Source organism: Lampris incognitus, chromosome 2 (assembly GCF_029633865.1).
Source record: "Lampris incognitus isolate fLamInc1 chromosome 2, fLamInc1.hap2, whole genome shotgun sequence".
Classification (NCBI taxonomy): domain Eukaryota; kingdom Metazoa; phylum Chordata; class Actinopteri; order Lampriformes; family Lampridae; genus Lampris; species Lampris incognitus.
Genome location: NC_079212.1, coordinates 19668118 through 19694120, shown reverse-complemented (window position 1 = coordinate 19694120; position 26003 = coordinate 19668118). Strand labels below are relative to the sequence as shown.

Sequence of the window (26003 nt, the reverse complement as noted above, 5' to 3'; positions counted from 1 at the left end):
TCAAGACATGTTTGGCACTTAGAAGTGCAAAGAGTGTGTTCTCATTGTCAAGGTAAAGAGGAAGCCTTATTTTTTTTTGTTTTCCAGGTAATCCATTGAGCTAAGAGCGAGTGGGGGTGTTAAGTGTTGTTGTTTGATGGCGCCCTTACTCATTGTATTACTGTACATTCGGATGGGACGTCGCCACGTTCTCAGTGTGCGACAGTGTGTGTTGTGTATTGTAAGAGTCGGTAGTAGAGAGCTAAGACCTGCTGCATTTGCCTAAATAAATGTGCCTAATGTTAGACTCTGAAGAGAAAACGGAGTCAAGCTTTGCTTATTTCCCATATGCAAGAAGATTGCGCACCCCAGCTCAACAGACATTCAAATATAATTTTAGGGTCTTTATTCCTATAGTAAAAATATGGATAGATAAAAGAGTAAGGGGTTCACAACATCCCACTTTAGCTCTGTGGGTGTGAGAGGGTTTTTTTTGGAGGGAACAGCCATTTTAATTCAATGCAGCTCGAAATACAAAACAAATATTTGTATAAATCCAAATACAATAATTACGGCAGTGGCAGCTTGTCACAGGTTGAAAGCTCTTTATGGCGTACACAAAACCCTTGCCATCATCTGGTCTGCAATTGTTCGACTTCTCTGCTCTGCATGGTCCAAAAAAAATGTGGCCACAATGAACATTGTTCACTTCCTGACAGCGTGATAGCATCAGCGATACACATCCCATTCTTAAATGGGATGTGTAAATGTCAATACAACAGAAATAGGGACTTGACTCGTAGTTTCCGAGTTTATAAGGATTTAAATGAATTTCTTTACATTCTACACTAATACTCCTTTACCACCGGGTTACATAACTAATCCATTAATTTCAAGAATCTAACTTTATTCTGAATACCATAAATTTAAATTGTAACTGTATTTGAATACAATTACTCATATTTTGTATTCTAAATACATAACGGCGTTACATGTATTCTGTTACTCCACAACACTGTGTGCATGTGTGTGTGTGTGTGTGTGTGTGTGTGTGGGTGTGTGTAGTTTTTGGATGTGTTTTTGTCTTTGTGTTGTACCGCTGTGGGCTGGGAGAATTGGAATTTTGTTTCATTTCATGTATGCAAGTCCGGTGTGGGAAGATGGCAGCGTGAGTTCACATTTGTGGTGGCCTGACCCAGTGCCGGTGTGAGAGGATGGCGGTGCGGGTTCATGTTAGCGGTGGCCTCACCCAGTGTCGTTCATGCAGTGTCTTTGTTCGTGTCTGCGTCTAAAATTGTCTTCGTTTGATGGCTGGGAGAGCTAGCGCTGGATCGACTGGGAGAACTTGGCCTGCTGTGTCCTGTGGGCCCAGCGACCAGGGCCCTGCCTAGAGCTGTGCCTCGGTAACACCGAGGGTGATCTGACAGGACGCGGAAGCGGGGCAGGCTAAGCTGACTGCTTGCCTAGCCTTGACTGTGTTTTTAGTATCATTGTGTGGAGTGTGGGGAAGTGTGTTAAGGGTGTCTGGCTGAAAGAGCTAGCATTGGATTGGCTGTGGGAGCATGGTCTGCTGCATCCTGTGGGCCTAAGGACCACGGCCCTGACTGGAGCTGCGACCGAAAAGGAGACACCGAGGGCGTTCTAACGAGACGCGGAGGCGGGGCAGCCTGGGCTGGCTGCTAGCCCATGCAGACCAGCAGTTCCGACAGTCATCCTGGTTGGCGTTTGTTCTCCTGGACAGTGATTTTTTTTTGTTTTGGTTTGGAGGTGTGTGTTGGTTTGGATATGTATGTTCTTGTGGTTCATGTGGTTTTTGGATGTGTGTGGGTTTGGTTTTTTTTTTGTCTTTGTGGTGCACTGCTGTGGGCTGGGGGAAACATGAAATGAAATGAAATGACAAAGTGTTTCTGATTCTGATTTCTGACCGAAATAGACAAGAAAATGTTAAATATTTATTAGATCTTAGTGTGTCAACCATCTGTGATCATGTAGCTTATTTTGTCCTATGAAGGGACAACATTGCTTAGCTACTCAAATGTTGGTAATTGTTCTTCCTATTACAGTTTTTACCACTTGAGGCAGTGTTTACATGGTGATGGTTAAGGTATTTTAAGTGCACATGCAAGAAGGAGCCTGTAAGAAGTTACTCCAGCCTTGTGTTACAGATAAAGTTGGTACAGTTACAATACAAAACAACTCAGTGATTAAGGATCCTGTTCATCACATTAAAGTAAAGTGCTGATTTTAATTTTGTAAAGTTTCAACTGCTGCAATAAATATGCAATAAAATGCATATTTTTCTGCTCATAAAACTAAATACAAACAACAATACAAACAAAACTAAACCTTCGTAAATGTATGACATGTATGACAGTCAAATGGCTTAACTGCCACCATGGGTATAGCATTCACAACAAAACATTATCAATGTCAGTGAGTCTAACCACAACCCCCTGTAGGTTTTCCATAAACCATTCATTTAAATCTTTTGTGGACTGGAACCACACCAGTGATTTTTTTTTTAGAAGCCGGAATGCAATATTTATTTGTACTTAAGGCACAAAATTAAATTCTTATCTATATCAATTATTTGTAATATATCAGAAAATATGGTATCTCTTCTTTTGGTTGGTTCCGTCAGTGACTTTCAAGTAACACAAACATGCATTTTTGAAATCTAAATTCAAGCATTGTAAAACGGTGACTCTCAAAAGAAATACAACTCCTCAAGTCTTCACTCTGTGAAGGGAGAAAAAAAGAAGGCAGCACATTAGTCTTCAACTGAAAACTGTTTCCCCATCTAGTTTTTGATTGAAAACACATCTCTTTGTGACTCACCTCTCACACTGAGTATAGTGGAGCATTCGGCTCTCCCCAGGGCATTCTCTGCCATGACGGAATATTCCCCCATGTCTTTGGGACCCACGCGGAGGATTAACATGGAGCAAACTCCGCAGATGTTGGAGATGTAGTAGTTTGTATTGGTGTTGAGACTTATGTTGTTGCGGTACCATGTGATGTGAGGTTTGGGGTTCCCCTTCACAGCACAGCTCATGTAGCACTCATAGCCTTTGGGTGCAGTGTGAAGTTTTAAGGGGACAAGGAAGGTCGGAGCACAGCGCAAATCACAGTCCTTTTTGGTCGGTATGTTCACCACAAACTTTTCTGCAAGAGAAGAGAGGTAAGAAAACTAATTTTGCAAGACTGTATTTATGCTATGCAGTCTCATAAGATTTGCATAGGACAGAATTTGACCTTTCTTTTTCTCCATTCCCCAGGTTGGTGACTCGGAGGGTGCAGATATGCCCATGTCATTTTTGGCATAGACCCGGAAGTGATACTCCCTTCCCTGCATGATGTTACACACGGTGAACTTGTTGTTGAAGAGTCTGTCGGCCACTGTGCTCCAGGTGCGTTTGGTGGAGTCCAGTTTGGAGACGGTGTAATGAAGGCGATCATCACGCTTCTCATCAGGAGATGGCTCCCAAATCACCGTCACTGTGCCAGGGACATTCTCCTCCAGCTCCACTGGTCCAGGGGGCTTTGGTTCATCTGTACACAGATTGTTTTTGTCCCTGTTAATTCCTTAAGACACTTCAGTGTTCATCAAGCAGCACTTACTCAGGACAGTATTTCATAGAGCTGTATGTATATTCCTTAATGCTGCTTACCAATGGAGTATTCTCAGGTGTAAATATTGTATAGTACAGACCTACTGTGTTCATAATTTTCCTATTTGTGAGGTTGTTAGATTTAATTTATCTCTCTACACAAAATAAACCTATCTTTCTTAATTCCTCTACTTCTGTTGCCTACTTGGTGAAGAGATGACACTTTACACCTTACGTCAATTCATATATGTTTTTCTTATATGTTAAATGTCAGATGCCATGTACAAGCATATGTGTAAATAAATGAAAGAGAATTAAAAGTCAGACAGAAATTAAAACAAATGTTTTCTAACATCAGTCATTTCATTGATCATCATACAGTTTATTCTATCTGTTTCTACTGAAAAAAATATATATAAAAAGGTTGAACTCAGTTTTTCTGTTTTCTCTTTAAAAGAGCTCGCCTCAAGTTCAGCCTGACAGCCAATCTTTTTTTCTGATACTTATGTCATCAGACACTAATTTACATATAGCCAATCAGCTCAAACCCCACCCACCCTTGCTTGTACTCCTCACTGAAAGGTCAGCTCATAAATATTAATGAGGACTAGACCACTCCCTCACAGTGCTTGAAAAAATTGAGGATGTTTACGGATAAACCCCAGAAAAGTTGAATGAAGTTTAGTTGGAGCAACGTTTCATCACTCATCTAAGTGACTTCGTCAGCCTCAGCTGACTGCAGGTATCCCCGCCCTTATAAACAATACAGTGGCATAATGATCAAAACTGCCGATTGATTTCATATGTAAATGCCTTGATCATTAAGTAGAGTTACAATGGCCTTGTGTACTATTCACAGAGGATTTGGGAATGTTTGCAACCACAGCATTGTAAGATGGCAACAGATGTACTCTTACCCCCCCCCCCCCGCCTCCTTCAGGGATGGTTGTTCCCTCTTCACACAGATGGTCTCTTTGACTGCCCATTCAAAACTGTGTTCCTCCCTATCAAGGATGTGCACGTCCTCATCCCTGAAAGAGTGGCCACTGGCCTGTAGATAGGTGTAGACTGTGGAGTCTTGGCCTGACGTGTTAGCTCTTCTATGTTGTGCCGTCCTCTTGGCCAGCATCTGTTTTTTTCCCCCAGCGTACAAGTCACGGCAATCCTCCTGGTACTTAACACTGTACACTATATTGCTATGTTTGTGCCAGGAGAACTGGGGTGTCATTCATCAATTGTCCGTAGGTACAAATTTGTTCTTACACACCCATGGAATTTTTTTAGCCCTGAACTTTGTCTCAGAGACCAGTGTAGAACCTGGGTAACCCCTGAATTTAGACAGTAATTGACTAACACTGATGTCTTTGCAAGTGTGGGTGATTGCTCGTTTCAAGAGGTAGACAATAGATGTTAGGGGGATGCAAATAACAAATAAACCATCGGGCTTTGCTGCTGCCTGTCAGACAATCTTGAGAGCTAAAAAATTCCATGGGTGTGTAAGAACAAATTCGTACCTACCAACGACTGATGAATGAGGCCCCTGATCCTTCGGGTGGACCAATTTCTGGTGCATGGTGTTTTAGGGTTTGAAAGCAACTGAAATGCGGTGTTTGGAAAATACGCGTCTCAACTGTTAACGACACTCCCGCCACATATGAAATCACCACTGGTTTACCCTTTGTTAGCGGTTGTTCTTCTATCTACACCTGGATTATTGAGCACAGACTGAGACAGTTATGGATAAAGGTAAGTGATTAACAAATAAAAAAAATGTTGCATATGCCATATTCCTGGTTTGTAGAGATAAAAAGTTAAATCTTATTACTGATTTTGGTCCAACATTAATGAAGCGGCACAGTGGTCCAGTGGTTAGTGCTGTTTCCTCACAGCAAGAAGGTCCTGGGTTCAAATCCCAGAGTTGTCCAACCTTGAGGTTCATCCCAGGTCATCCTCTGTGTGGAGTTTGCATGGAGTTTGCATGTTCTCTGTGTCTGCAGTGGGTTTTCTCGGGGTGCTCCAGTTTCCTCCCACCATCAAAAAGACATGCAGGTTAGGGTTAATACTCCTTTCTGTGCCCCTGACACAGGCAATGGAAAGACGAACTGGAGTTGGTCCGTGGGTGCTGCATGGCATCTGCCCACTGCTCCTAGCTACACAGCTAGGATGGGTTAAATGCAGAGAAAGAATTTCTCCCCGGGGATTAGTAAAGTAGTAAAAAAAAAAAGCTACAGTTTCTTTCTTTTTTAGATTATTAGGCCTAGATGTCATGTTACCTGTGACCCTAACCTCCACACTGAACATCTCCTGTCCAGCTATGTTTTTCACCAAAATGGAGTAGATGCCTGAATCAGACCGCTCAGACGAGGGGATCAGCAGCTGAGATGAGCTGTCAGAGTTGCTGATGGTAACTCTCTTGGTCACAGGAACGTTGTCTTTCTGCCAAATCACGTCAGGCCGCGGGGAGGCCTGTGAATGACATACTTAGATCATTAGCAGTATCTTAAGAATTTGAAAATAATGCACTTGTATATGAGAAATGCCCGACATTTAGTATTGTAGGTCTGATATCTACCTTGGATTTCTCGTATGCTGAATGGCACAGTATATGTGATACAGTGTATGTACATCCTGCTGTGCAAGCAATATTATTCCTATTCTTATTCTTGTTTATTCTTATTCTTGTGCGAGGGCAGGCCTCTTGACTTCCAGGCAGATGTTGAGTTCCCTGTTTAGGTGTGCTAGGTTTGAATTGCTAATCTGTCTACGATGGGTCAGAAATGTGAATTACCAGTGTTGAATGATACCTCAAAGTTTACTGTGATCCTGACAGAGTTGCCTGCTCTCACCACCATGAAACTCTTCTTCTTGCGGTCTGTGAATCGTGGCCGCACTGAAACATAATTACAGAGAACAGAAAGCATGAAGACAGACATTTGTGCAAATTTTGGTCAAATTTAGCTAAGGCTGTCATCAAGAACATTAAGAAGTGAAGAATATGTTTAAACTTGTGAATGAAATGAAAGTTGCTTTATTTTGTCATTGTAGATTACAATGAAATTTTTTTTCTCCATTTAACCCATCCTATGGTATAGGAGCAGTCTATCGACGACCTGAAATGCATGCAACCAATAAAAAGGAGTGCAAGGGTTGGAGGTAATTACTCTAATATACTTTCAACCATAGAATGATCATTTGAGATGGTCATTTGGTAAGAAAAAAAGACTTCATAGAGATGGACGGGGTTATATGTCTTCTTTTAAAAAAAGAAAATCTTTCCTACTGCATACAGTTGAGGCTGAAATAACACACAGACATACCAGGTGAAGGGATCACGAGGACGTAGTTGTCCAGCTCGACAGGAGAACTGTCTCCTCCCTCATTGGTTGCAGTCACCCTGACCCAGTACATGCCCATGGACTTGAGGCCTTTCACTGAGAAAAACGTCACGATGATGGGGCTGACGTTACAACGGCACCATTCAGAGCACTCGGCCAGCCGAACATCGACGAAATATCCTTTGGCCTCATCCTGGATCCCAGGTTTGTCCTCAGGTTTGGTCCATGCCAGGGACAAGTGGGTGTAAGACGTGTCTGTCACCTTCAAGTCTCTCACTATACCCGGAGGTTCTACAGTGTACAATAAAATGTACATTTTACATTTGGGGTGTATTACAGTGAGTATACATTTAAACTTTTTTAACGCCCCCCTCCCCCAATTGTACTTGGCCAACTACCCCACTCTTCTGAGCCGTCCCGGTTGCTGCTCCATCCCCTCTGCTGATCCGGGGAGGGCTGCAGACTATCACATGCCTCCTCCGAAACATGTGGAGTCGCCAGCCGCTTCTCTTCACCTGACACTGAGGAATTTCGCCAAGGGGATGTAGCGCATGGGAGGATCACGCTATTCCCCCCAGTTCTCCCTCCCCCCCGAACAGGCACCCTGACCGACCAGAGGAGGCGCTAGTGCGGCGACCAGGACACAGCCACATCCGGCTTCCCACCTGCAGACATGGCCAATTGTGTCGGTAGGGACGACTGACCAAGCCGGAGGTAACACGCGGATTCAAACCGGCGATCCCCGTGTTGGTAGGCAACGGAATAGACTGCCATGCCACCTAGGTGCCTACTTAAATCTTTATTTACTTGATTTTATTTTTAGATATGCAAACACTAAATAAGGAGGGGGGCCAATTTACGAAGATGCTTGAAAATGAAATTGAGTCCTCTCCTTATTTATATCTAGACTTAATCACATTTAAATCATACATAGACCTAATCAAACACGTGAAAAACATCATAAGATATTGCAGGACTTCTTTTGTTCAAACTCTGATTTCAATTCATGGTGGAAATCTCTGAGATTCTTTGCCACATAACTGGAATCAAACCTCACATTTTTAAGTTGAGGCTGAAATTAGGGCACATTTGTATCAATACCCCTTAATATTTATTTCCAATTATTTTGATGGTCTGTTTTGTTCATTTCATACACAATTTTTTGATTTGAACAATGTAAATTTCATCAAATAAATACACTTTTAATGCCCACGAAGGGACTTGTGTTGGACATTAGCTTCGACTATACACACATGTACAACACATCAACATTGTAAATGCAAATGTCAATATTTCCTGTACTTGCCCCTTACAAATATCTAATCTATTGGTTCTCCGTGATGGTTAAAATATTAATCATTCCTTTCTGTAATTAGATTTGTTCAATTTTATTACTGCTGTGAAAATCGGGTGCAAACATCACTTACTCTTCGGGTCTCTCGCAACAACGAACTCTGAAGGGTTGCTAAATTCACCGGCACCTGAGGTGTTGATGGCCGCCACTCTGAACTCATATTCAATACCTTCCATGATGTCTTTTGCTGAATATTTTTTCTCTAAAGAAGTTGAAAAAAGGCAAGTTTTACAATAAGTATTTGTCGAAGAAGAGAGGTTGGTGGCAGTGAAAAAATAAATAAAAGAAGAAAAGGTACTAAAGAAAAATGGTCTACCATTTATTAGTTCACCAGTGGGATTGACACTGGTCCAAAGGTTACTCCCTTTCTTGCGTTTCTCTAAATGGTAGCCCAGGACACGGGAGCCTCCTGTGTTGACGGGAGGGGACCAGGAGAGGCTGATGCAGTCTTTAGAGGCACCGACCACTTTAGGAGGCGCTGGAGATCCAGGGAACACTGCAGTAATGAAGGGGGAGGGGGGGGAGCACATACGGAAATGTGTTATGTTATTTGTTATAGATCTGCTAAATTTTATGTTTATTCATTGTTTATGTTTGCACTTCTGTGGTCTCTGTATGCATATTGTCTACCTATCTATCTATCTATCTATCTATCTATCTATCTATCTATCTATCTATCTATCTATCTATCTATCTACCTGTCTGTCTGTCTGTCTGTCTGTCTGTCTATCTATCTTGGATTGAGCTTTCCTTGCATTTTCATATCATGGAATTTCTGTCTCTCAGACAGTGTCTGTCCTGTGAAATACATTTAAAGGGAAATAACAAATAGCAACGTGAACAACTCCCCCAGAAAACAGGACCAGGCTCTGCGCTGGCATGCTGTTGTAGAACATAGGTTCTCTTTTAGATTTATTTCATTCTGTAATATGGAGGATACATCCTGTCTGTACATGAAAGGTTGGAGCATTAGATAAAGTCTTCTCTTTAGCCATATCAGAATGAGTTAGTAACACCTAGTAACACCTTAGCAACCATTTCGTAACCCCATAGCAACCACCCAGTAAGCCCTAGCAATGACCTACTAACAACTTAGCAAACATGTAGCAACACCCTAACAACTACCCAAGATTCCTTAGCCACCGCCTTGTAACACCCTAATTTTAAACGGAGCATTTCACAGACTTCCGTACCTCACCAGAAGTCTTGTGAAGTGTATTTATGGGAACAAAAAAAAAACAAAACAAAACAAAAAGTGACATGAACAACTCTCACTGTTAACAAGGCTGGGGTTGGCATGTTGTTGTAGAATCAAAGTGAATAATTTAGCTAACTATCTAGCAACGTTTCCTTTTAGATGCATCTCATTCTGTAATATGGAGAATACATGAAAGGTTAGCACATTAAAATAGGTCTTCTTCATGTTGTAAATGTAAGATTGGATATGTTGTAATACAGATGGAAACAAAGATCAGAAATAGAAATTTGGAAGTATTCTCATTTTTTCACTGTACACTGGAAATACTAATGATTTGTAAGTGGTGCATTCAATCCAAGCTCAAGGGGACAATACTGAATCTGTTTTTTCCACATCAGCTCACCCAGTGTGCCGGCTTGAATGTCCTCGGTCTCCATCATTTCACTCACGCCCTCCGCATTTACCGCTCGAATGCGGTAGCAATATCTCCGGCCATGATCCACTTCTGTATCACAATATCGGGGGACATCTGGGGTCTCCCCTATTTTCTTCCAGGTGTTTCTCCCCACTTGTTGTCGCTCCAGTATGTAGTTTATCACGGGGGAGCCACCGTCGTCTTTTGGAGGCCTCCATTTGAATTCAATATAACTGGCAGAGCTCTCCACTATTTCTGCAGGACCAAGGGGTGAAGTTGGTTTGTCTGGAAAACCACAAAAAGTGGTTAGTTAAAATATGAAAACGTTATTTGCTTGTTCTAGAGGCAGTAGACAGCAAAAAAAAGAAAGAAAGCATTAATTATAATCATAGAAATATGATGGCAAAGTCAGTTGTGGCAATGATGACACTGATTGCAGTAGCAGGCAGCAGTGTAAGCTAAAGGATTTGTGATGTTCTTTCTGAGCAGTCGAGTGATTTTTTTTTATTCTAGCAGCAAAAAAAAAACAAAAACAGAAACAAGCTATTACTTGCTCTTTGACAAATACTTTGTGTGAATGATTTTGTAAAGTTATCCCGTGACTTCAATAGTTTTAAATTAAATTTAGAAACTGCGATCATCACTAACTACATATGTCCAGCAAGGCAATTTGAAGGGAATGCCCCCCAGATAGTATTGGAAATAATGGCTTGATTGTTACCACAGCGTGCTAAAAATGGATTACACTTAATTAGACAACAGTGATGCTGCAGTTAGCATCTGAGGATCTTAGAATAGGGAAGGGCGACACGCCAAACATATTGGTGCAGAATTCACATCACATGACTTCAGTAAACACTGGGGTATTTGTAGCTGTGCTGCGTGGGGTCTTCTACTTGTTGTCTATGAGTCCAATTCTTTTTGCCCATGCCTACATTGAACGTTTATGTGTGTCTACTTTTTAAAACTGTAGACATGTTGAGAAATTGTATCTTTAATTTCACAATGATCATTTTCCCTACGGGCAGATCTAGGGGGGTGGGCATGGGTGGCCGAGGCCATCTACAATAAATACTTGTCCACCCCTTTTTGACACCCCACCTTATGAAGTAAAAAAAAAAAATAGATGCTGATATCTGTGTTAGGGGTCAGATGACATGACAATAAGCACCTCATAATGATAGCCTCATTGGTCTCAGATCAGCATTCCTACAATTATTATTATTATTATTTTTTAATGTCCCCCTTTTTCTCCCCAATTGTACCCGGCCAATTACCGGTCTTTGCTCCACCCCCTCAGTGGATCTGGGAGAGGCTGCACTCTACCACATGCCTCCTCCGATACATGGGGAGTCGCTAGCCGCTTCTTTTCACCTGACAGTGAGGAGTTTTGCCAGAGGGATGTAGCGCGTGGGAGGATCACGCTATTCCCCCCAGTTCCCCCTACCCCCTGAACAGGTGCCCCGACCGACTAGAGGAGGCGCTAATGCAGCGACCAGGACACACACCCACACCCGGCTTCCCATCTGCAGACATGGCCAATTGTGTCTGTAGGGGCGCCCAACCAAGCCGGAGGTAACACGGGGATTCGAAACAGCGATCCCCGTGTTGGTAGGCAACGGAATAGACCGCTATACTACCTGGATGCCCCATTCCTACAATTCTTACAAGATACCTTGCATTTATAGGCTGTGAACTTTTTTCCAGATATTACTCCACCATTCTCCATCATTACTCCATCATAGAGTTGTCTGCAAACATAGAAACTATTCTCTATGGCTTCAAACAGATTTTTTATTCTATTATATCTAAATAGTCATTTGCATTGATTTAACAAATTATGTCTCCTCCTCTTAAGTGCACAACTATACTCTGCAGTTGCACATAGCTGCAGCTGTGTTGTAAACAACATGCTCTAAATTTTCAGAACAATTTCAGTACTGCCCCTAAATTAAAAAAAAAAAAATCAACTGGCCCATCTTTGGCCAACCCGTTCAACATTTTCTGATGGCACCACCGATTTTCCCCCATTTTTTTTCCAGTTACATCTCTTGTGTTTGACGTACCTAACACTACTAGCTGTGAGAAAGCCTCCGTCAATCCGTGTTCATTTTTCAGCTTGATCTTGATCTCGCCTGTGTTCCTCCGCTGGCACTTGCTCAGGAGCAGCCGGCTGTGGCCTGTCGTCTTCTCTATCTTAATGTTACTGTCATCGAAGAGCTCTTCACCTTCTCTGTACCACTGGATCTTCATGGGTTCAAGGCCGACAAAGGGCAGCTTGAAGATCGCATTCTGCCCCACCTTGACTGTCACTGGCTTGATGAATGCGCTCAGGTCATCAGGGTTAAACCTGGGGGGGTCTGCAAAAGAGCTCGGTTTGAATGCAAGGTGTCTGCCATGGAAAACATCTCTTTTTTTCGTATTTTGCAGCCATTTACTGAAGTGTTTGAATCTGAACCTTTTACGTTGATCACTGCCTCAGTTTTGCGTCCATCTGCCTCAAAACGATATTTCCCCGCGTGCTCTTCCTTACAGCTGCTGATTAGCAGCTTGTGTGTCGCACCTTCTTTAGTCATGACAAAGTCACCATCCGCCAATAACTGAAAGTGGAGGAGACAGGCAAATGGCAGTAACCTTACATGCAGGGCAATGAGTATGAAAATGATGTGAAGATGGAAATCATGATAGTGATTAATCTCACAAATAAATCGGCTACATACGTATGCTTTATACCTAGCTGTATATAGTGATTAATAATTGTGTAAATATGGCACTTGTAAGGTCTTAGAACATTGATTAACATTACAGGATGCTTAAATATATTAATAACCATCCTCAGTTAAAAAAGTGTTAATAATAACATTACAAACTTTTTAGGCACAAAGTCCTAAATGGTTGTGGTTTGGTCAAATCATTGGAATTAGATAAGTTCTGGTCGGTGCTATTGGGAAGAGGTTAAGTTTAAATAAAAAAAGAGGAAGACTGCAGATACAACACTAAGACATATTAGTGTTGTATCTGGAGAGACAAGGCGCAAGCAATCCCTGGCGTCGGCCATCAGACCTCTGGAGCTTGTTCAGAAAGCTGCAGCTCGTCTGGTGTTCAACCGCCCTAAGTTCTCCCACACAACTCCCCTTCTCATGTCCCTACACTGGCTCCCAGTAGCTGCTCGCATCCAGTTTAAGACTCTGGTGCTAGCCTACAGGGCAGTGAAAGGAACAGCTCCTTCCTATCTCCAGGCCATGGTCAAGCCCTACACCCCTTCCCGACCACTTCGCTCTGCTGCCTTGGGACGCCTGGTTGCCCCGTCGCTCAGAGGCCCCTGCTGCCGATCGACCCGGTCACGGCTCTTTTCTGTCCTGGCCCCACAGTGGTGGAATGAACTCCCCACTGATGTCAGGCCAGCAGAGTCGCTGCCCATCTTTCGGCGCATGTTGAAAACTCACCTCTTCAAGAACTACTACCCTGTTACTTGCTCTTAGCACTTATTGCATTCACTTATTTTAAAAAAAATCTCTTTCTTGCGCTTTTACTTTAGCACTGGTTTTGCTCTTAGATGTTTGTTTAGATGCACTTATGACCTCTGATGACTAGTAGTTCTCCTGATTTCCTACGTTAAATGCACTTATTGTAAGTCGCTTTGGATAAAAGCGTCGGTTAAATGACTATAATGTAATGTAATTAATAAGGCATTTATTGATATTTTCAAGTTGTCTGCTAATGTTCACAAGGGTATTATAAAGCATTGATATGTAAGTGCCCTATTACACCTATTGCACTATTTACAACTACTCATTATAAAGCGTGATCAATAAATCAATCAATAATGCAGAAGTAATGGAGAATGGCACTATTTTTGGCGTTTAGGGTCTGATGTTTGATCGTGTTTTTCCATTTCAGAAATTTGGAAGTGGCAGTATGACAGTAGTTTTTGAACTATTTTTGAAATAGCCTTTTTGTACCCATTGGTATCTGAGACACCAAGCTCCCGTGAGACATTACAGACACACTCAAAACCAAGGAGCAAAATTCAGACACTGAAATGTACTCGAGAAACGTGCTAAACAGTGATCTGACTCATCAGTTTCCCGTTGCATAATCATGAAATGGTGATGTTGTGCAGAAAGGCTGACCTTCTTGCCATCTCTGAACCAAGATCCTGCACAGTCTTCGCTGCTGAGCTTACACATTATTTCGGCAGTCTCACCGATGACGGCGTTCACATCAGAAAGTCCGCTGATGAACTGGACCCCCGGATCTGGTGTACATCACAACAAGCATTCAGAGACTACACATGGCGGAGTTATACATCCAAGTGCAATGACAAACTAAGCAAATGAATACTGGTTGCATTGATATTGAAGAAGCATTTTTCTAACACCGACTCCAGCATGGTGAGATACTACTGCTCTATTTCTATATCCATGCATTAGCTATATTATCGCCTCTTTTAGAGGTTTTCACTCTTTATTTCCTCATTTATTTTCAGTCCTCCCCCCAACCATTTTGTCTCAGACAGTTTCAATTTACTCTTCCAACATTTCTAAATCACTCGGTGATAGTCCACCATCACTTCTATTAATATCCACCCTCTCAATGCTTTCTTTTCCCCCCATGCCATTTGTATTGTTTTTCATTTTGAATAGAAAATGAAATGTTTTTTTTTTAATTTTTTTATGATGGATGGCCTATCACAGCTCTAAGTGTTTTGCATTTACCGTTGTTCTTTTTAGGTGAAATTATCAGGTGTGGGGAAACGTATGGCAGTCCAGGCATTGGGGATTACAAGGCTGTTACGCTTAATCTAATTACATTTCCATCATTTAGCGTCAGCTTTTTGGCCCAAGTGCTACCTGGATAATACTGAGTCCTCTTAATAAAAGTGTTCAAACTGTGATCAGTATTTTAATACTACAGCTTATGGTAAGACTTTATAATGAACAGTTATTAATAGTGAATAATAAATCAGTAATGGGACACTTACAAGCTCTCACAACACACGTTAAAATTAGCAGATGGCTTAAATTTTAATAACCTTCTCATTAATACAGATTATATTGTCTAAATTTAACCTTTAAACTTAATATAATAGTATTTACCAGACTAGACTGTCCAGAACAGAAGACTTGCTCTCTCCCCTGAACCATTTAGGACTTTGTGCCAAAACTTAACCTTCAGGTTCAGAGATATCAGGTCTAAATTCTGATTCAGTGTTGTTTTTAATTATCCATCCATCCATTATCCAAGCCGCTTATCCCAATCAGGGTCACGGGATGCTGGAGCCTATCCCAACAATCATTGGGCGGCAGGTGGGGAGACACCCTGGACAGGCTGCCAGTCCATCACATGGCCGACACATTCACACCTAGGGACAATTTATCTGTCCTGTCCAATTCACCTGACCTACATGTCTTTGGACTGTGAGAGGAAACCGGCGCACCCGGAGGAAACTCATGCAGACACGGGGAAAACATGCAAATTTCACACAGAGGATGACCTGGAATGACCCCCAAGGTTGGATAACCCCCGGGTTTGAACCCAGGCCCTTCTTGCTGTGAGGCGACTGTGTTAACCACTGCACCACCGTGCCGCCACAGTAATGACTAGTATAACAACAATTATTTATTTAAGAGTAATGATTAATGTAACAGTAATTATTCATGTAACAGTAATGACCGATGTACCTTTAAAGACTAATGTAACAGCAATGAGCATGTCTGGATTCTTGACTGGTGATTGGCTCAAATACAACAGGCCTCCAAAAGGTTTGGGTCGGTCTACTACAACTGAACAAACAAAAACCAGACTTGTGTATTGTTAGAGTTCAGTGTCCCAGTTACTAAAGATTTAGTCAGAACTATTTTACTGGCCACAGTTGTGGATGACTTAGACATAGTGTTATTGCTATGGTATTACAGGGCCAACTACAGCAGTAGTCAATACAACGCCCAAGCTAGCTTGTAGTAGTCAATGTCTGGGTTGTCCCTTGTTTTATTGTTAGTCATTGGAAATCAAAGTTAAAGCTTGTTAGGAGCTCCAACACAATCTGTGAGAACACTGAAACTGTAATGGAAAAGAGGAATTGCTTTCGAGATTGCAAGCTGGCTAAGGTTAGGCTAAGGTTAGCCGTATGATGGGAGGATTTGGGCCGGGAGCATGCTTATGTTCCCACAGCCCTATATTTCCACAGCCCTATGTTCCCACAGCCCTATATTCCCACAGCCCTATGTTCCCACAGCCCTATGTTCCAACATTTCTAAGATTTTTTTCAAAATTAGGCCCTATGTTCCCACAGCTCTATGTTCCCACATTTCCAAGATTTTTTTCAAAATTAGGCCCTACGTTCCCACAAACCTAACCCTAACACTTTTGAGAAAAATCTTAGAAATAAGAAAAATCTTAGAAATGTGGGAACATAGGGCTGTGGGAACAGAGGGCTGTGGGAACATAGGGCCTAATTTTCAACATTTTCAGTGAAAAAAAAATTCTTAGAAATGTGGGAACATAGGGCTGTGGGACCATTGGGCTGTGGGAACATAGGGCTGACCACTTGGGGCCCATGGAACAGGCTTGTTCCCGTGGCCAGAGAAGTTTGTCAAATATCCCAACCAATCCTTCAGTATGTTAACATGTCCACTGATATCCCAGTTTTTTAATGATATTACTAACAATTATTTACAAATTCCAATATATTGGGAGAAGGATGCTGAATATGGAGCTGCCAGGGATGAGGAAAAGAGGAAGGCCAAAGAGGAGGTTTATTGATGTGGTGAGAGAGGACATGCAGGGGGCTGGTGTGACAGAGGAAGATGCAGAGGACAGGAAGAAACAGAAATGGATGATCTGCTGTGGCGACCCCTAATAGGAGAAGCCGAAAGTAGTAGTAGTAGTAGATTTACAAATTGCAATACGGTGAGATGTCTGCTAATGTGAACAAGTGTTTTGTAGGAGGTCGTGTGTGGCCTCTAATCACTATTTACAGCTAGTCATTATAATGTGTGACCTTTATTGAGCTCTACTGAGGTAATGTCACCAAAGGTTGTTTGTAGAGAATAGTCTTAAAGTCGGTAACAGGAAAAGGTACAGTTTTCCAGACAAGTGCTGCATACTGCGCCAGCCTGCTGAAATTCACAGTGTTTGTTGGTGTTCTCCACTGCAGCACAGATTAGGAATGCAGGCAGGAGAAGCTTGTGTATTTGCCTCATTAAACATTCCACATTTCAGCACGGATGCCCTTTCATTCGCTCAAAGCCTCTTATTTGATCACTTACCAATTGGTAAGTCTTCCACCAGCGGGCCATGCCGTTTGGGTTTTGAATGTTTGGCATAACCGACGTCATCTTCAATTCCTCCACACTCGCTTTGGGCACTTGGATCTGCACCGTCATCTGAAATCCAAATAAATGAGCTTGATCAGCTTGAGCTTGCAGTGATTTCTTTTTCAAATGTCATTCTTAGCCTGTGCAACATTAGTGCAAGGGTAATTTGATGTCAGAAGAACCATATTTGAGGCAAATAAAGGAAAGATTGGGCGGTTTGCAAGCAAATAGGAAATACATTTGTCGGTTAATAAACTGACAGAACAATCTTGCAAATGGGCCTGATGGTTAACAAGTTTCTGATGCTCCAAACACCTGGATTAAAAACACATTTACTTCAGGGAGCAAGGTTTTTCCTGCTTTTGAATTGTATTTAAAACAAGTGTGTAATCATCATCTGTTGAAATATATCTGCACGCTGTGCATCAATGCATTGTATTCTCTTACTCAGGAATCTATTTCTTTGATGCTGGTCTTCCTTTGTAAAATGTGCATGTTTTGTTGGATCATTTGAGTCCTCATTTCCATCACAATCGCTCGGCACATTCAGGTCTGTGTTGAAGCCGTAGAATAGCAATAATAACAATTCCAGGCGTTAATTAAGTGGCTCAAGTTAAAAATCAACACATTATTAGCTGTGCTACACATTTAAAATTGGCAACAAATAGCCATGATGAGGGCTGCCTGAGCAAATATTGAGTAGTTTTTGTTTTAGAACAAACACAAAAGAGTCAAATATCAAACACTAAGATCCACATTATTAGAAAAGACATGTTTAACGTCATCTAAATGGACAACACAAGAAGTGAAGCTCTCTATGCTCACATGCTGAATGGACTACATTACACAGATTCTTGCTTCTATTTTTGTCTATTTTTAAAATGAGACTGACTATCACCTGTTCTGACTGTGATTATTTCACAGCCAACATGAATTATATATGAAAAATCTTACACGTTTGTTGGCAGCAAGATGAGTGAATGAAATAAGGAAAAAATAAACTACACGCACTGTTACGAGCCATCACAGACACACAAGTCAGAGAAATAGGGTATGTTGCAGGGTGAGATAAGCATTTAGGTATCTTTTATTATCTTAAACAGATTATCATCATCCCAGATGATCAGCTGCATCTCACATGGCCTCTTACCAGGGACTCTGCCATTAACTTGTTGGCCTTGCCTTGGGCACCTTGAATTATCATTTATTTATTTTATTAATTAGCTAATTTGTAAGGAACAAGTACAGAAAACTAACAGTAGCAGAAGCCGTGTTCAGTGTTTCCGACACCAGTCCCTTGATGGGCATTGATAGTTCAAGCAGTCATTAAAATTATATGTTACAGTCTAAAATCAGTGCATAAAGTAATCTTTCTTCTTCTTTGTTCCCTGTTTCTCAAGAGTCACCACAGCGGATTTTATAGTTTCCATCGGTACCCTGTGAGAGCACAGCACCAATGGCGTCCTTCATTAACCTGAGTCTCGACCGATCCGGTATGGTCTTGTCAATCTGCATACTGATTTGACAAAATTTTATGTCGGATGCCCTTCCTGACACAACCACTAACCCTATGGATGGGAGCGCAGGTAAAACGCTGGTTGCCATCCCAGTATTCATGGACTTGTGCCCATGCCTGTTGCCTGCCGGGGGACCCTGGCACAAACAGACAATAACCGTGACCGTAACCATGACTATGACTTGTACATCAGGGAAACCAAACAGACACTGGCCAAGACAATGGCACAACACAGGAGAGCAAATACGTCAGGCCAGGACTCCACAGTCTACACCCATCTACAGACCAGTGGACACTCTTTCAAGGGTAAGGATGTGCACATCCTTGATAGGGAGGAATGCTGGTTTGAACGGGGAGTTAAAGAGGCCATCTATATGTGAAGAGGGAACGACCACCCCTGAACCGGGGGGGGGGGTGGGGGGGCTAAGAGTACATCTGTCGCCATCTTACAATGCTGTGATTGCAAACATTCCCCAATCCTCTGTGACTAGTTCACATGGCCATTGTAACTCTAGTTAATAGTCACACCTATTTGCATATAAAACCAAACCAATCATTGGTTTTGGTCGTTATGCCACTGTATTGTTTATAAAGGTGGGCACACCTGCAGTCAGTTTAGACTGAAGAGGTCACTTAGATGAGTGATGAAACGTATCTGTCAATAAACGTTGTGTACATGTTGAGATATGACACCAGTGTATTTGTATGACTCTGTGTTACTGTGTACTATTATTTTGTTTACAGTCAGTGATGACTTTGTTTGTCCACAAGTGGGCGGTGTTGCGCTTGCATGCGCGGATTGATTACGTCACTGAGACGCTGTTCATTTTTTTTCTTCCCTAAACAACCGAATAAACGGAGGCTGCATTTTTTCTCCAGCAGAAGTTCGGTAGTCAGTACGATTCTTTATAACGGTTTAATAATCCACTTCATCTGTACAGAGATAGACATAAAGTATTAGTCTAGTCTTCTAACAGTACAGATGAACTGATTCAACTTTCTGTGACAAAACCTTTTTAGAATGAACACAAGTACTCAGATAGTTGGTGTCATGATGACAGTCCTTCTGCAGTTTTAACCAGGACTTGACTGCTGTATAAAACATTGTAAAATTCTGAATCTGCTCTAAAGTGGCAGGTAGAGAATTCCAATAGGTTGTGCCTTTAATTGAGAATGCCGTTTGTGCAAAGGAAGTCTTACAGCATCTGACCCTACAGTCTCTTTCTGATGTATTTCAGGTGTTTGTGGCAGTATGTAGTGAAGTCTAGTTATGGAAGTGTTGAAAATGGATAGAGCTAGATGGTGGAGACATTTAAATTTAAGTGTGAGGTTGGCGCAATTAATGAAATTCTCAAAAATGAGAAGATTATATTTCTTTAGAATATTGCAGCGGTGAAATTTTAGTGGTTTCCTAGCCAGAACTTTGACAGCTTGATTATAAAGGAATGTTAGTAGTTTGATGGCAGAGGCTGATAACAGACCAAGAGGTTATGTATGCAGTATGAGAGATGAAGAAAAATCATTGCAGGCATAAATATCAGAGCAGGTTCTGAAGGTTTGAAGATTGGTCCTTAACAGTTCTTCCTAACCTTTTTATTGTCAAACCTTAGCTGAAGGTCCAAAACCATTGCAAGATACTTAAATTCTTGTACTCTCTCTAGTTCATTGTCTTTATCCTCATTTTGAAAGTGTCTGTGATTGGGTACAATCTTCACCCCCGTCAAAATCACGCAGGTCAACTGGGTCTGTGGCGCCGCAATGAAATCAGAAATACTTCATTTCGATGTGAACTGAACATGAACACCCATCAGACTCTGTTCTTATCCATTACAAAGAAACATGCCTGAGAGAGTGATGGGATTTCCTATTTCTGCTGCCAGTGGAGGCGGTTTTGGGGAGGGGCCAACGTAACACTGAGTTTGGACCCCCCCCCCCCTGTGGTCCCCCTCCGAACGAAGAGTCTACCAAAACTGTTGATTTCTTGCGATGATATGGAGAAATGGCGCTGACGCGAAAGGCGGAACAAGTCTGGCTCAACATTCTAGTCGGATTCCTTAGAGCGGTACACCGCCGCTGGCTGGCTGAAGCGCGGAAGGAAGTAGGCAACCAACCACCCGCCACCGCTAACCAGAAAGAAGAATCAAAGCTAAATGTTGCGAGACTACCTGTAATGAATGAAAGATGTTATTATTTTGAAGGTCCTGTCACGTGTTTAACTTGACCTACTCACGGGTGTACGTGCAGTGCGTGTGACGTATACAGGAAGTTAGACGCGGATGTTATGAAGGTTGTATGTTGGATGAACGCTAGTAAACGCTACACAGTTAAGAACCTACGAAGTCGGCTCATTCTTGAATTATTCTTATGTCAGTAAGACAAGGCGTCTACGGACATTACATGGTGTCAGAATAGTCTGTGTATCTGAACACGAGCGGTCATGCCGAAGTTTAATCCGCCGAGTGAATTCAAGTTTGACTGCCCCGTTGAATGGCCGGAGTGGAAACAACGGTTTTCGCGCTTCAGGCTCGCGACAATGCTGGATAAAGACGACGGGGAGATTCAAGTGAGTTCGCTGATTTATGCAATGGGAAGCGAGGCTGAAAAGATATTCAGCTCGTTTGACTTCGCGGCGGAGGATGATAAAGTGGACTATGATATCGTACTGAAAAAGTTCGACGACTACTTTATTCCCCGCCGTAACATCATACATGAGAGGGCGTGCTTCTATCAACGTAGCCAGCCGCCAGGAGAAACAGCGGAGATGTACATCCGGACATTGTATCAGCTGTCTGAACACTGTGAGTTTGGGGACAAGAGGGATGAACATATCAGAGATCGTCTGGTAGTGGGCATAAAAGACAAAGTGCTCTCCCGTCAGTTCCAGCTCACAGCGGACCTTACTCTGGTGAAAGTCATTGAACAAGTGCGCCAGGCGGAGGCAATAACAAAGCAGCTCAGCCTCCCAAGCTAACCAACCAGAGGCCCACCTGGCTAACGTCAATGTTGTCCGACGGCGGGACGGACGCCAAAAGAAAAAGGGCGGACAGCGTCATGGTGGCGGCAGTCCTGCAACCAACAAAGTAGATGAATGCGGGAGGTGCGGCAAGACGCAGCACACCGATGAGCGGAAGTGTCCTGCAATGAACAGTAAGTGCAACAAGTGTCATAAAAAGGGACATTGGGAGCGTTGTATGTCACTCTAAAGCGGTGAGAGAAGTCACTGAAGAGGTTAAACATCTGTACTTTCTGGGAGAAGTTGGCAAAGAGAGCAGTCAAGAGGATTGGACTGTTAGTTTAACAATAAGTGATGTACCAATAACCTTTAAAATTGACACGGGGCTGACGCTACTGTTATCAACCAAGGGACATTTAAAAAGCTGAAGCCAAACATAAAACTGGGACCTCCTGACACATGCTTCATAAGCCCAGGTGGAAACATCAGCTGCATAGGCAGTTTCAGGCCACAACCAAATACAAGGAGAAACAATACTCCTTTCCAGTGTATGTGATCAAGGGGAGAGGCAGCTGTCTGCTGAGTCGTCCAGAGGCAGTGGAGATGGGTCTAGTGAAGCGGATGGATGAGGTCAGGGGAGTTTTCGGTTCAAGTGGACTGCTGAAAACAGACCCAGTGAAAATAGCTCTGGTGGAGGATGCCCAGCCATACGTGGTGCATACAGCCAGACGGATACCGCTGCCACTTGTACCACTGGTTAAGAAAGAACTGCAGCGCATGGAAAATGAGGGCATTATTGAAAAAGTGACTCAGCCCACAGAATGGTGCGCCACTATGGTGCCGGTGCTGAAACCGAACAAGAAAGAGGTTCGCTGCTGCGCTGACCTCAGGAGGCTGAATCGAGCGGTGAAACGTGAGAAATACGTGCTGCCCACTATGGAGGAAATAATGCCAAGGCTCGCAGGGTCGAAGTTCTTCACAACGTTGGATGCAGCAAGTGGGTTTTACCAGATCCCCTTGCATGAAGACAGCAGGGGGCTCACCACTTTCATCACCCCATTTGGAAGGTATGCTTTCAGCCGCCTTCCATTTGGTATAACGAGTGCTCCAGAGATTTTCCAGAGAAAGATGGCGGAAACTCTGACCAGGCTAGAGGGCACAGAGGTGTACATGGATGACATCCTTATACATGGAGAGACTGAGGAAATCCATGACCGGCGCCTAGCAGAGGCGCTGGGGGTCATTGAAACAGCAGGTCTCAAACTGAACCAAGCGAAATGCAAGTTCAAACAGAAACAAGTCCGCTTCCTTGGTCACATCATCGACGAGGCAGGCATCAGACCTGACCCGGACAAAGTGGCCGGAATAGAGAACTTTCCTCAGCCCCAGAACGTGACGGAACTCAAGAGGTTCCTCGGGATGGTGAACTATTTGGCAAAATACGTCCCAGAGCTGTCCACTGTAGGTCAGCCGCTTTATGGACTGCTTAAAGCAACGACAGAGTGGCTGTGGGGACCTGCACAGAACACAGCATTCCAAGACCTTAAAGCAGCACTCGCCACCGCCCCGGTACTCACCTTTTATGACGTCACTAAGGCTACGGTGGTGTCAGCAGATGCCTGCAGCTACGGGCTGGGGGGCGTTCTGCTCCAGCAGCACGGGGAACACTGGAAGCCCGTGGCCTACTGCTCCCGACGGCTGAGTGACGCAGAGACAAGGTACGCACAGATCGAGAAAGAGTGCTTAGCCAGCGTCTGGGCATGTGAAAGGTTCGAGAAGTACTTGTTTGGGCTTGACAATTTCAGACTTGTCACCGATCATAAACCACTAGTGCCTCTCATGAACAGCAAAGACTTGGATAATGTGCCCATTAGGTGCCAGAGACTGTTAATGAGGCTGATGCGTTTCAATGCAGTGGCTGAATACGCACCAGGCAAAACGTTAGCTGTGGCTGACGCACTCTCCAGAGGCCCAGAGCAGCGCTACGGAGATGGTGCTTCTCATGATGATGTTGCAGCGCACATTGATGCCATCGTGTGCCAGGTGCCTGCCACACCTCAAAGGATGCAGGAGATAAAACAGAGCACGGATGGGGATCTGCAGCTCCAGACAGTGTTGGGCTTCATCAGACACGGCTGGCCTGAGTATGTCGATAAAGTGCTGGAGACAGTCAGAGACTTTTATCAGGTGAGAGGGGAGTTATCTGAGGTAGATGGTTTAGTCATCAGAGGCAGTCGTATCATCATTCCCACAGAGATGAGGGAGGTGATCTTAGAGAGAATACACGACGGGCACCAGGGGATAGTTAAGTGCAGAGAGAGAGCTAGCCAGTCAGTGTGGTGGCCCAAAATGACAGAGCACATTACAACAAAGATACAGCAATGTCAATTCTGCAGAGAACACAAGAACACACAGAGAAAAGAGCCTTTAATGTCAAGTGAGCTCCCATCCAGACCGTGGCAGAAAGTTGGCATAGACCTGTGTGAGTACAAAAAGCAAAACTACTTGATAGTGTCTTGACTATTATTCCAGGTTTTTGGAGATCCTAAATCTACCAACAACTACTAGCAGTCAGGTTGTAGCTAGGCTGAAGGCTACATTTGCACGTTTTGGTATCCCTGAAATTGTAGTTAGCGATAATGGGCCACAGCTAGTTTCAGAAGAGATGAGGAGGTTCAGTGAGGATTATGATTTCATCCATGTGACTTCAAGCCCACACTACCCCCAGAGTAATGGACAGGCAGAGAGGGCTGTTCAGATAGCCAAAAGCATATTAAGGCAGGAAGACCCTCTCCTCGCCCTGTTGACATACAGAGCTACACCCTCTTCTTCCACTGGAGCCAGTCCAGCGGAATTGCTCATGGGTAGGAGAATCAGAACCACCTTACCCACATTGCAGCATAACCTGAAACCGGCCTGGCCTAAAGAGGAACTGATCAAAACCGCTGACGCCGCAGCCAAATCGAGGCAGGCTTTCTACTACAACCGCAGGAACGGCGTGCGGACACTGCACCCACTGAACTCGGATGACGCAGTACTCACCAAACTGGATGGACAGAAAACATGGACAATGCCAGCAGTTGTTCACAGTCAGAGCTCCACTCCCAGATCCTACATAGTGGTGACAGCTCAAGGTGAACGTTACGGAAGGAACAGGCGCCAGCTGTTGGCCACACCCAAAACACTCACCTTTGTCAGCAGGGATCCTGACCATGTCACTCCAGGGGAGAATGGAAACACGGATGAGTCCCGAACAGCAGAAATGCCAACTTCCACACCATATGTTACTCGCTCTGGCAGGGTGAGCAAGCCAGCAATCCGGCTGGATTTGTGAAGCGTATGGACTTGTGTACTGTGGGGGATTTTTTATTTTTTTGTGAAAAGGGGGGTGATATACAGGTTAGAAAATCATCTTAGAGGGGGAGATGTAATTAGTTTGGACCCCCCCCCCTGTGGTCCCCCTCCGAACGAAGAGTCTACCAAAACTGTTGATTTCTTGCGATGATATGGAGAAATGGTGCTGACGCGAAAGGCGGAACAAGTCTGGCTCAACATTCTTGTCGGATTCCTTAGAGCGGTACACCGCCGCTGGCTGGCTGAAGCGCGGAAGGAAGTAGGCAACCAACCACCCGCCACCGCTGACCAGAAAGAAGAATCAAAGCTAAATGTTGCGAGACTACCTGTAATGAATGAAAGATGTTATTATTTTGAAGGTCCTGTCACGTGTTTAACTTGACCTACTCACGGGTGTACGTGCAGTGCGTGTGACGTATACAGGAAGTTAGACGCGGATGTTATGAAGGTTGTATGTTGGATGAACGCTAGTAAACGCTACACAGTTAAGAACCTACGAAGTCGGCTCATTCTTGAATTATTCTTATGTCAGTAAGACAAGGCGTCTACGGACATTACACTACCACGAAGAATTGAAGGTGAGCAAAACTCATTTATTTGTGCGTGCAATTGTTACAAGGTAAGACTTCTGGTCAGGAAATGTTGTTGTTTATTAGTTAACTAAATAGCAGCTAGCGTAAACAGCTACAGCTAACAGTTCGCTTGGTTTAACGCTTTCGCGCGCACCGTCTCACCGGTGTGATTCGCCATTTAGCGCTTGAGGAAGCAGCGATTTAACATTAAAAATATAGCAAATGCTAACTGAAAACTATGAAAAGCGTAATAACCGTTGTGTTAAGTATGGGGTCTAGGGGGGCAAAGGCTTTGAATCTTGACTAATTTGTTGATCGGTTTGCCAAAAATCACAAAAACCGCAGAATACAGTTGCTGTAATGTGAAATTCTAGGAAGGAATATACAAACTGGGATG

General features: G+C 43.3%; 1 protein-coding gene across 1 annotated transcript in view; it reads right to left on the bottom strand.

Moving 5' to 3' along the window:
* Nucleotides 1-2713: 2713 nt before the first annotated feature.
* Nucleotides 2714-26003, bottom strand: part of LOC130129083 (immunoglobulin-like and fibronectin type III domain-containing protein 1) — a 38134-nt gene continuing 14844 nt past the window's right edge. The window contains 14 exon segments of the mRNA XM_056298880.1: nt 2714-2718; nt 2818-3144; nt 3235-3531; nt 5864-6056; nt 6395-6480; nt 6908-7216; nt 8353-8481; nt 8596-8775; nt 9881-10177; nt 11959-12252; nt 12351-12492; nt 14026-14150; nt 17164-17280; nt 25206-25318. Of these exon segments, the coding sequence (XP_056154855.1) occupies nt 2714-2718; nt 2818-3144; nt 3235-3531; nt 5864-6056; nt 6395-6480; nt 6908-7216; nt 8353-8481; nt 8596-8775; nt 9881-10177; nt 11959-12252; nt 12351-12492; nt 14026-14150; nt 17164-17280; nt 25206-25318 (2614 nt within the window).